The sequence below is a fragment of the Notothenia rossii genome (assembly GCF_949606895.1).
Source record: "Notothenia rossii genome assembly, chromosome: 9".
NCBI classification, from domain to species: Eukaryota; Metazoa; Chordata; class Actinopteri; order Perciformes; family Nototheniidae; genus Notothenia; species Notothenia rossii.
In genome coordinates this window covers 59,312,943-59,325,460 of record NC_136907.1, presented here as the reverse complement: position 1 = coordinate 59,325,460, position 12,518 = coordinate 59,312,943, and the positions used below count along the sequence as shown (strand labels likewise).

At 39.4% G+C, this 12,518-nt stretch overlaps 2 protein-coding genes across 8 annotated transcripts in view; one reads left to right on the top strand and one right to left on the bottom strand.

Moving 5' to 3' along the window:
* Positions 1-12,518, bottom strand: part of fitm1l (fat storage inducing transmembrane protein 1, like) — a 59,256-nt gene that overhangs the window by 4,738 nt on the left and 42,000 nt on the right. The window lies entirely within an intron of this gene.
* LOC307018768 (uncharacterized protein) lies at positions 7,411-12,459 on the top strand. Of its 4 annotated transcripts, none has more exons than XM_079649179.1 (3): positions 7,411-7,758; positions 8,041-10,714; positions 11,255-12,459. In XM_079649179.1, exons 2-3 carry the CDS (start codon positions 10,582-10,584, stop codon positions 12,127-12,129), a joined length of 1,008 nt encoding a protein of 335 aa, XP_079505305.1. In that variant the 5' UTR covers positions 7,411-7,758; positions 8,041-10,581; the 3' UTR covers positions 12,130-12,459. The 4 variants fall into 4 exon arrangements, with proteins under 4 accessions (XP_079505305.1, XP_079505306.1, XP_079505304.1 ...); XM_079649180.1 differs by having other exon boundaries at positions 7,411-8,167; positions 8,300-10,714; XM_079649178.1 differs by having other exon boundaries at positions 7,411-10,714.

Here is a 12,518-nt window from a genome sequence, read left to right as displayed (position 1 = left end):
AGACAGCATTTGTTATATCACATGTGAGTAATAAATACCAGGAATTCACAGTAACAATTTTTTTTATTTCTATTCAAGCTCAATGTAAAAATAAAAAGGCAATGTTTTTACATACTTATGGACACCTAAATTATATATTTTTCTGGGCCAATCCAAACAAGTCTGCAGTGATTATGATTAACAAATTACCGGGAACCACACTTCTTATTTGTGTTGGAATGTCTTGTACTGCTCAGATGTCTGTCCATGCTATTTTTCTCCAATGACTCAATTAGTGAGTTCACTTAAAAAAAGAAGCTATTAATAACAGTGTCCAGACAAATAGAAACACTTCTGCAAGGCAATGTAACCTTATCACTAGCTCTGCAACAGATCCTACTTATGTGAAGCTATTCATGCAGGCTGTGCAATTTTTGCCATGATGACACACACACTGACTCACAGGCTGAAAACAAACCAGCTTTGCCATCACGGCTGATAACAATGCAACTGCATTATTTTAATATCACTTTTTCCCCCCTGTTGTTTTATTATGTACTTTGCCTAGCTAACATATGTTAGTTACTTGCTGCATTACGTTATATTAATTTGTAAGTTACAGTTTTATAGAAATTAAGATTCTATTGTTCAATTTGGTGTTACTGTTGAAAGTCAGTAATCATGATAGAATAGGCTGCCGTAGCCTACTTTATTTATTAGCAAGAAGTGTGATAAAACATTACACTGCACAAGACTAATAATATTATATTTTAACTTTAATATATACTATTTTATTGACCTCTGCTTTAATCTGTTTTATGATTGTTTAGATTTGACTGTACAAAATATGTTTCTGTTACTAATAAATATATAGCTCCACAGCACCTCGAAGAGTTATATTAAAGTAATAAACTGTGGCACCACTTACCATTATTATATTAGTGTTGCTGCTCCCTTAAAGATTAAATATGTTGGCTACAAAGCATAAAGATGTGAACAGGTTAAACGCATATATCACATACTATATCCATTTGCTGTTTATGAGAATATATGAGCATATTACAATGTTTCTTCCTCCTGAATCCTTTATCCTGAAAGCATACTGCCACCATGTGGAACATCGGTGAGGACACAATTTATACCAACAAGGACAATTGCTCAAAGCCTGAACAGTTTAATTTGAGTAAAAATCCTGTGGACAGATTGTGAATTCTGCCTTGAATTTCTTTTTCATTTTTTGTAAAGCATTTTAAAAAACGATATAGATAAGTATGTCTACAAATATCTGATCAAACGTCAGTTTAGTATGTTAAAAACATCAGAAAAAATGACATAGATGAGAATAACACCTACGTCACTTCCGGGCGAAAATTACGACCCCACCCACTTTTGGGTGAAAACAACGCTGTCATTTGAATGGCAGTCAATACAAATTGATTGGCTAGAGCTTGTACTGGCATATGATTCGATTGGCTAACGCTTCCGTCGAAGCTTCAAAGGTAGAACATTGCTCTACTTTCGAAGCGAGCAACGCAAAGCTACGCTTTGCTCCCACAATGCAGTTTGGCGAAGCGTGGGGTCACCCCATTCAAAGTGAATGGGCAGAAGCGTTGAAGCTTCAACGCACGCCGCCGTGTGTAGGGGCCGTTGTCGCTTGCCGGCGGGGGGGGGCTGAAACTCGACAAACAACCAATCACATGAATCTCCCGCCCCAGACACACAAGCACGCGGTTTGATTGGTTAGAGCTTGGACTGGCATATGATTCGATTGGCTGACGCCTCCGTAGAGGCGTCAAAAGTAGAACATTGCTCTACTTTTGCAGCGAGCACCGCGAGAGAAGCTACGCTTTGCTCCCACAATGCAGTTCGGCGAATCGTGACGTCACCCCATTCAAAGTGAATGGGCAGAAGCGTTGAAGCAGCAACGCACGCCACGTGTAGGGGCCGTTACTCTCATGAGCGAGGCGGAAAATAATTGTTTTATCATGCCAAAAAGCTGCAGTGTCATTTATTGCACCTCAAACCTTAAAACAAATCCAGAGTTACGTTGTTCTGTACTTCCTCTAAGAAAAAAGGAAGAGCTCAGTGGCTTCAGGCTTGATCGCCATTCAAATAACAGCGTTGGAAGAATCACGGAAGAATACGTAGTATAGTATGGCGAAAATATGAGGGAAAACAACATAGTATGGAATGTATATAAATATAAAAATAAAGTGAAGGAACAGCAAACCGAGCGGTCTACGAAATGAGACGGCCTGGCTTACGGAGGACTTCCTGTTCGCGTCACCTGACACCCGCGGTCCGTAGCACTGTCGCCTAGCAACCTGGACAGAGACACCCTGTTGTTCATGTTTGACAGGTGACAGGTGTGGGCCGGTTTGATAGACTCTCCACCAGGGTTCGAGCTATGACAATTTGCCTGCCTCTGAGTGTTTAGATAGTTAACTTTAGTTTAAGTCTCAGTGGGTCTCAAACGGTTTTGGTCACAATTTATGTAAACAATTATTTCCGAGGCACACCTTCATATGATCATTATAGTTATAAAACAATGAGAGAATAAGTGAAAAACAGTTATGAAATACTATATCTGCTATATCCATTAAAAAATATATAATCTTCTGTTTCATATGGGTGTTGAGAGATGTATCCATAGATCTCCTAATTTTGCTGTCCAAGTGCACCAGATTTATGCATTTCACTTTATAAAAAAATCTTCCCGGGTGGCATGCCCCCGGATTTTTTGAAATACTAACATATAAACTAAGCATTCTGGTACATTCTGAGAAGAAAATAAATAAATCTATTACTACCCGACATTTTAATATTTTATGCCATTGTTTTTTTTCCACTTTTTTCTGACAGCTGAACTTGCTGCTCCTCACAGGGAGAAGAGTAAAGAGGAGATAGTCTGTCTGAATTACTTTAAACTGTGGGTAAGGGTAGATAGCTCCCATTGTTCTGTGACCTGTCAATCATCAAACCAGGGGTCATATTTCATTATGTGTTCATTTTTATCTGAAGTTGTACCCATGGATGTATAAAGAATAGTTCTACCTCAAAATTATTCTCCGTGGGGAGGGACTTCCGGCATCAATCTTGATTCTGATTGGCCAGAAGACTAGCAAAGATGTTTTATTGAGAAGATGATAAATACGTGACAGAAGTTTTCAAAACTGTTTATGGTCACCGGCACTTCAGTCCAACGCCTACTGCATGCACAGCGTTAGAAAATCGGGCCTTCAAAATAAAAGTTTGACTTTTTTACTAAAAAAGAAAATACATGTTTTCAATTTTAATTTTTTCTTCACTCACACATCTGCGCAAACACTCTAAACGGGTCCGCAACCCTCTTTTGGGTCACGACCCACCAGTTGAGAACCACTGGTATAGAACATAGACTGTAAAGGCCCAGACACACCGGCCAGTCACCTGAGAAGTCGCCGAAGCCGACACCGACTGTTGCGTCGCCGGACTCTCCTGCGTATTTGCCGACTTCGCGCACAGGAACACACCGCAAATCCGAGCCGAGCACGTATGAACTGCGCGTATGCGTGAGTGGCAATAACTCTCATTACCAGCAGGCGGCGGTAGTGTGTATTCATCATTCAAAAGAGGCAACAACCGGAAGACAGAGAAGAAGAACAGACTCCGTTTTATAAACAAACAACAAATAGCGTTTTTCTTTCCATTTTCACTCTCGTCCATTGAAAACATGAACGAACAGGAGATCTAGAAACCGATGAGGTGAAATAGCCGTCCGTGTGTGTTCCATCTTCCATTTTAAATCATTTGTTTACCTCCCTCACTTCCGTTAACGCTTCTCATGTACTGATTCGCTAGCTGAACAGCCAATCAGTGTTATCCTTTTGTCCGACTTCCGGTGGTGTTCCCGACGCCGATTCAACATGTTGAATCGGCAAGAAAAGGCGTCAGGTCGGCAGAAAAGACCCGACGGTGCGGCACACACAACTCCGAATAGGGCGTGCCCACGCTCATGTTCGGCCCGACTCCCATTTACTGCCGATTTCGGGCCGGTGTATCTGGGCCTTAAATGGACTTAGGGTCCGTGACGTCACCCATTGGATTCTGCAGTTGCTGAGAAGCCATAGGCGGTGTCGGCCACTAACGACTCGACAGCGACGTCAGAGTCTAACTCCCGCCTGCTCCAAATAAGGGCAAAGAGGCGGAGACGAGGCCACCGAGGCGGGATAGATAGCAAAATATGAGTGAATCAATGTTGAAATATGGTTAGGCAGAAATATTGAATCCATGTTGAAACCCGGACATTGAAATTAAACAGAAAGCGCAAATTGTTTTAATGTTGAATAAACGTTGGACTTTCAACCATAACTGACACTATCAATGTTGATTCAACCATCATCTAAATAGGAATCTACATGCACATTTTTGGTTGATTTTACATTGAATCAATGTTAGGAATCAACATTGATTCAACCATCATCCAAAGGCGAATCTAAATGTAAATTGTAGTTGATTTTATATTGAATCAGTGTTAGGAATCAATATTGATTCAACCATCATCCAAATGGGAATCTACATATAAATTTTAGTTGATTTTATATTGAATCAGTGTTAGGAATCAATATTGATTCAACCATGATCATCTAAATGGGAATCTAAATGTAAAACTTACATTAAAATATTCAACTTTTCTAAGCATACTGTAACACATTAAAAAAGTGAATGTTTTTCACCAATGAGTTTTCTGCGTATAGGTCTACATCTTAACAGACCATTAACAACCATCAATACTGTACTGAATGAAGTGGTCCAAACTTGTAAACACACACTACACTGCAAAAACTAAGCCTCAAAAAACAAGAAAAATAAATAGTAAAATTAGTAATATATTACTTAAAATAAGAAAAATTATCTGCCAACAGAACAAGAAAGATTCAGTTGCCAAGACTTTCTTAAAACAAGTAAATAAATCTATCCTAAAAAGATCTACAGATATCTTAAAACAAGTGTTTTTAAACCAAAATTAAGTCAATTTGAATTGAAGCAAGGAATATCTTTAAGAATTATAATCTTATAAGGAAAATGTGCTTGAATTCAGCATACTCTACTGCTTTTGTCCCAAAATTCAATTTCATGTTAGGCAACATATCTTAAATCCGGTGCAGCTTCACTTTAAACAGGTACATTTGTCTAGATAAAGATAAGATTTAAGAATTATTTTCTTAATATGTAGAAAAATCTACTTAAATTCAGCATTTGGTGCTATTAAAGTATTCTTAAAATAAGGCTAAATACCAAGAAACGTAGAGACAAAACCTTAAAAAATCTTTAATCCTATCAATATAAACTTTGACTGCTTGCATCAAGAAAAATATGAGTCTCAAATTATTTCTTTTAATGTTTTTATTGTTTTCAAACAGCGTAGTAAAGGTCAGTCATCAGATATGTCTTTAGAGAAAAAGAGAACATTATTTCACTGTAAAATGCAACGCAAGTGAAATTCAGTAGAATAATCGATTATTATTCACCAGGGCTGCCGAATAATCGATTTTGATCATGGTCAGTTTCTGGCAACCCTAATATACACATATGAAACGCTCTCACACACACATGAAATCCAAAGTTATTCACATATACAGTACGTGTCAAACGCACTCATATACACATCACACACACACACACACACACACACACACACACACACACACACACACACACACACACACACACACACACACACACACACACACACACACACACACACACACACACACACACACACACGCACACACACACACACACACACACACACACACACACACACACACACACACACACACACACACACACACCTGAAACGCTCTCCCACAGATATGGGATAGTGTGTTTTATATGTGTGAGAGAGCGTTTCAGGTGTGTGTGTGAGTGCGTATCACATGTGTATATGAGTGCGTTTGACATGTTTATGTGAATGACTTTGGATTTCATGTGTGTGCGAGCGTTTCATATGTGTATTAGGGCTGTGCAATTTAATCGATCCTGCGATATATATCGATATTTTGTTTCCCGAGAAAGTATCGATATTTCAGCGCGGATATCGATACATTAAGTCCCATTCAAATCCCCCGTGTTCCGCCTGGCACTCTGCTCGCTGCACATCCCCCCCCCCCCGTTCGCTTTGCATGAAGAGCGAGCCGAGCCGCTAGTGTCGCTGTAGAGCATTTCAGACGCCGGTGTCTTCTTCTCGCAGTGAGTGCGAAGCGGTTCAGAATGGCGGCAAACATTAACCCAGCACCTTCGTGCTTAAAAGCAGATGTGTGGGAGCACTTTGGCTTTAAAAAGAAGAAGGAAAGCGACAATTTAGATAAGACTATGGCGGTTTGCAAGCTGTGTCACACAAACGTGAAATACTCTGGAAATACCACTAACCTACGAACCCACCTACAACGTCACCACCCGGACAAGGTAATGCTAACTGGGGAACTCAAGAAGCTGCGGCCGCGGCGTGACCCAAAACAACCCGTGCTGGACAGCGATGGCGGTTGTTCCCACAAGTTCCCATCTACTTCTCCTAGGTCGCAGAAGATTACAGAATCCATTGCCTACTTTATTTGTCAGGATTTGAGACCTTATTCCGTGGTGGAAAACATAGGCTTTCGGCGCATGGTGAACGCGATGGAGCCTCTCTATCCTGTTCCAACCCGCCAACACCTCACCAAGGTTTGCGTTCCCAGGCTGTATGCTCAGACAAAGGCACACGTCAAAGCCTCCCTGGGCAAAGCAGAGAGTTGCCCTGACGTACGACGGGTGGACCTCGCGAACAACTGAAGCATATGCCACCATCACGGCCCACTTTATTAACGAGGAATGGGAGCTTGTTACATATGTATTACAAACCAGGGACATGCCCGAGAGCCACACCGGACACAACCTGGCAGAACATCTAAGAAAGGCCCTCGCTGAGTGGGAAATCACAGAAAAGGATCAAGTAATTGTCACTGACAACACTTCAAATATGACATTAGCAGCTGAGGAGGCAGCGTTCACACTTCACGTCAAATGCTACGCACACACCCTAAATCTGGCTGCACAACGTGCCCTCAAAATCACAGCAGTCGCACGCCTGTTGGGAAGAGTGAGACGCATTGTGAACGTCTTCAGACGAAGCACCACAGCCAACCACATGCTGAAAGAGAAACAGAGGCTTCTACAACTACCAGAGCACAAGCTGATGACGGACGTGGTTACAAGGTTTGTGCGCAGTTACTTTTCAATTGTTTATTTTGTTTTTATTACTAATTTATTTTGTCATTAATAAATACATTTAAATACATCTATAAATAAAGTTTCTTACTTTTATTTAACTACAGGTGGAACAGTGCACACGACATGCTGGAAAGATTCCTTGAGCAACAACCGGCCATCTGTGCACACTGACTGAGTCAGACGTGACAACAGCTGAAGAAGTAGTCAGCGCGCTGAAGCCCATGAAGGAGGCTACACAGTACATGTCCAAGGAGAAGACCCCAACGATGTCAGTCATCGCACCCCTCCAGGACACACTGATCAATGGAATGAAACCGATCGAAGGTGAATCTGCTGTCATAAAAGAGATGAAGGCTGCCATGTCTGGGGATCTTCAGAAGAGGTACATCGACATCAAGGCAACTCTCCATGCATGTTCAGCAATGGATCCAAGATTCAAAAGTCTTCCCTTCCTGACTGAGAGCCAAAGAGAGGAAGTTTTTGATGGACTGATTAGAGGCTCAGGCTCAGCCAATGCCATCAGACTCAGAGGTAAGGCAATGATGGTACTGCTAGGTTTAACCCTTGGCCTTGTATCCTATGTAACATCTCCTGGTGAGAGTAAGCATAGGCCTAAATAATACATTGTTCAAAGTTTAAAAGGCAAATCCTACAACGTTAACTGTTTAAAATGCATAAATATTAAATTGTTTAAAAAGCATAAATACTATAATGTTAACAGTTTTAAAGGCATAGATTTTAAATACACTAATTAAAAGATTTATTACAGTGAAATCTCATGAATTTCATTTCATGTTGACCTATTTCATTTAGTTGTCACTTTGGAGTGTGGTCGAAGAGGGCACAGGAACATTTGATGGTAGCGCTGATGAAGGGATGGCATCCGAAGAAGAGAATGTAGATGATGGTGTGCAATTCAAGGAAGGAGAGAGCAGTCAAGGTCAGTATCACCCATTGTTATCCAGTGAAGCACACTGTGTTGTCTGAACCTCTGAGTAGGAATTATGGAATGTGATTAACTATAAATAATGTGTTTTTGTTTTTATTGTTTATTGTGCATCCCTGGCACTAGTGTCTCCTCGGAGAGGGTCTTCTCTACCGCCGGAGATATCGTCACTGCTCAGAGAAGTGCACTTCTCCCAGACCACGTTGATCAGATTATATTCCTGAACAAAAATCTGAGTAGAATGTAGATGCAGTTATGTAGAGAGGAGCCTGTTTAGTGTTTTTGGCTTAAATGTTACTCCTTTGGAGTGGACTTGAATTATTTTACATTTAAATGTTGTTCTTAGTTACTTGAATTATTGGCAGGTACATTTTACATTTAAATGTTGTCCTTAGTTACTTGAATTATTGGCAGGTACATTTTACATTTAAATGTTGTTCTTAGTTACTTGAATTATTGGCAGGTACATTTTACATTTAAATGTTGTCCTTAGTTACTTGAATTATTGGCAGGTACATTTTACATTTAAATGTTGTTCTTAGTTACTTGAATTATTGGCAGGTACATTTTACATTAAATGTTGTTCTTAGTTACTTGAATTATTGGCAGGTACATTTTACATTAAATGTTGTTCTTAGTTACTTGAATTATTGGCAGGTACATTTTACATTTAAATGTTGTTCTTAGTTACTTGAATTATTGGTAGGTACATTTTACATTAAATGTTGTTCTTAGTTACTTGAATTATTGGCAGGTACATTTTACATTAAATGTTGTTCTTAGTGACTTGAATTATTGGCTACCTCATATTCTGTGTTAAGGCGAGACACTACAGGTGAATAGGGTAATTTTTTTAACTTAAAGATATCAGTTAGAAATTTCTCCAGTTAATTACTTACAATAAGGCAATTGTTTTTTGTATTACAAGTTTTCAGAAATAGCATGTTTAAATATGCAAATTAGCCATAATCTCATTAAATATGCGCATATTTTAACACATTTCAGGAAACGAATTTTTTTTATTGGATAAAGCCAGGTTCAAAATTCTTGTTTCATTTTGTTGTCATATTAGAGTTGAAGGCTTTTACAGAAGGGATTTTTTATATCTCTTTTTATCACTAAATAAATCAGAAAATACTGTCAACAGCCCTAAAATATCAATTTTCGCCATGTTTTTAGGTATAAAATGTTATATAATTCAGGCTATGAATGATAAATGAACAAACCCTTCTGTAAAAGCCTTCAGAATATGGATAGGAATATAACTGGAAGGTTTGGTGTGTCTACGTGCTACTGAAGTGGAAATTTTGTGCTCAGAGTAGGAGAAAAAACTCATTTTGAGAAAAAGACCTTTAAAGATATGTATTGTCAAATTCCATATTTTTTTTATTGGAAGACACTATTTTCAGACACAATATCTAATCTAATACTTACAACAACAACAATATAGAACATATAAAACACAATACAACTGAAAACTGAGTAACACAGTATGTACCTGATGAACAAAATACGGTGGCCCTGAGAGGCCAGGGTGCTGCAAATAAAAGAACGCTGCAAATAAAAGAACGCTGCAAATAAAAAAAACGCTGCAAATAAAAAGAAACAGAAATGCCGCGCAAATAAAAACGCCGCGATGCAAATAAAAAAGCCACAACGGAAGTGAATTACCGTTTTTATGCGAGAGAAGAAGAAGTCTGGGGGATCTACAGGAAACATCTCATGGGTAAGTTTATAATGTTAAAGTTACACAGGATGTAGATAATATCTGTCGCTGCCGTATTTATGACTTTAAATGACGTTATTTTGTGTGTGGGAGCAGATTATGTGTGTAGTGTATAATGTTAGTAGAACATAGCTACTTTTATCTGCTAACGTTAGCTGTTTTCTAAACAAACGGATCTGAGCCGACCGGGACTTAAAGATGATGCTAAGACACACAAAGTAAGTTGAATATGCCTTTATTCAACAGACGAGCTCGGGTCCTCTCCTCAACATGCTCTGAAGGAACAACTTTTACTGAATTAGGGCTGGGCAAGTTAACGCGTTATAATCGTTGCCCAGCCCTATATTGAATACATACAAGTATAGATCTTCACTAACATCCTGTAGTCAATCTTGACTCCATCAACATGTCATCTAAATGTGCCTGTCTAGAGATAAATGAGGGTCTCTTATCCTGCTTAGAGATAGAGAAGGGTCTCTATCCTATCCAAGACGTGCTTCCTTTGAGAAGTGTACTGGCTTTAAATCTTTCTTTTTTTTTTTTTATGTATTTTGACATTGTAGATGCATGGTTCAGATATTAAGTGATTGCAGCTGATATCTGCTGTTAAATTAGTGTCAGCTGTTTGCAGGTAACATTACCTGCTGCAATAGCTTACCAAGTAGCTGTTACTTAATTGCAAATGAATAACATTCACATTGCTCTTTTTCCACAGGCAATGTATTGTCCATATTGTGGGACTGCTGGGTGTTTTGGGAGGTTTTGCGGCTCCCGTGGCAGCAACATTGAATGTTTGGCTCCCTTTCTCGAAGATGGTAAGCTCCTCCTTAAAAGTCAAGAATTTCACCAGTACAGTGATAATGTCTTATTTGTATATGATTTGTTGCCATTTTAATATATGCTATACACATATTATTGTCAGTCATGGCAATTTCAACATGATTTAGAACTACTGATAAAAAAAAATGCCAATAAGTAAAAAAATCAGGTGAAATACCAAAGTTGACCAATTATGTGCTCCTTCATGTGCTGAGGGTTGAGCCTTCTGATGCGTTTATGCACAAATACAGGCATTAAAAGGGTACCTTTTTGTTCGCTACCTCTAGATTGATATGTATTTTTATCCTTACCAATTATGTAAGTATCCCAATATGTTGTCCTTTGCCTGTTTATTTCTCTTATTTTTTGCTCCTCATGTCTGGAATTGTTCACGCATTGAACATACTGAAAACATACACTTATGCATCAAACATTTCAGGTATTTTCCTCATTACTGATACATTTTCATTTTTTTCTTAATAGGTTTTTTGTTATTAAGTTTCATTCCTAATGACACTGTTGTCTTTTCCCTTCAGTCACAGCATCTAATGAAGGAATCAAGGCAGGCCTCATCCACAAGTACTTCACGGAGGGACACGCTTATGAAGTGATACTTGATTTTCTAGAAAAAAGACACAACATTTTTCTTAGTCTGAGGACCTTAAAGAGGAGGCTACAGAACGCTGGCTTAACAAGAAGGACAGACTATACTCCCATTGGCACTGTACACCAAACTGTTGCACATGAACTGAGAGGCTCGGGTCGGCTGTTGGGTTACAGAGCTATGTGGCAGACATTGCAACAAAAGTATCACCTGACAGTAAAAAGGGAGGATGTTAGACAGACGATTTCCAGACTGGATCCATCTGGTGTTCAACTTCGTTCCAGGCGAAGGTTTGTCCGAAGGGGATACGTCACAGCAGGACCAAACCAAGTGTGGCACGCTGATGGATATGATAAACTTAAACCCTTTGGTATTGCCATCAGTGGCTGCATCGACGGCTTTTCAAGGAAAGTTATCTGGCTCAGGAGTGGCAGCACTAACAACGATCCGGGCATCATTGCGCAGTACTACCTGCAGTGTGTATCGGAGTTTGGACTACTTCCAGCCCGCCTTCGCACTGACTGTGGAACTGAAAACGGCACTATGGCAGCCATTAACTGCACATTACGATCTCAACACACAGATGATTTTGCAGGAGCCCTCAGTCACATGTATGGTACCTCAACTGCAAACCAGCGCATCGAGAGTTGGTGGTCTTTCTTCAGAAAGCAAAGGTATAGCCTTTTAAGGTCAGGTCCAATAATGTGTGTGTGTGTGTGTGTGTGTGTGTGTGTGTGTGTGTGTGTGTGTGTGTGTGTGTGTGTGTGTGTGTGTGTGTGTGTGTGTGTGTGTGTGTACCTTTGTTAATTAAGAGGACTCTTGGTATGAATACACACCGACATTAGCCAGACATTTTTTATTAACAGGACAGGGTCGGTGTCCTGCTAATAAATAAAAATTCTAAAAGCGTAGAAGTGTTTCTATAGGTGTAGAAAGCTTAAATACCCCCCCCCCCCCAAAAAAAAGACCTTTTTATTCACAAAACCCAGAAATTGTGTATTTTCTGTGTGTCAGAACAGCGCTCGTACAGCTGGTTTTGGGTATTGCACCCGCTCATGAATATTCACACAGAAGGAGCTCTGATTGGCTGACTGCCGGATGGTCCTGACAATTCATGTTTCTGTGAAAAATGCTGTGTTTGTAATAATAATAATAATAATAATAATAATAACATAATAATAATTAATTATTATTAT

Excerpts from the sequence above, each read along its gene's own strand:
- LOC307018768 (XM_079649179.1), top strand. The coding sequence starts at position 10,582 with ATGAATAACATTCACATTGCTCTTTTTCCACAGGCAATGTATTGTCCA. Across the intron at positions 10,715-11,254 it reads GGCTCCCTTTCTCGAAGATG|TCACAGCATCTAATGAAGGA; the intron begins GTAAGCTCCTCC and ends TTTTCCCTTCAG.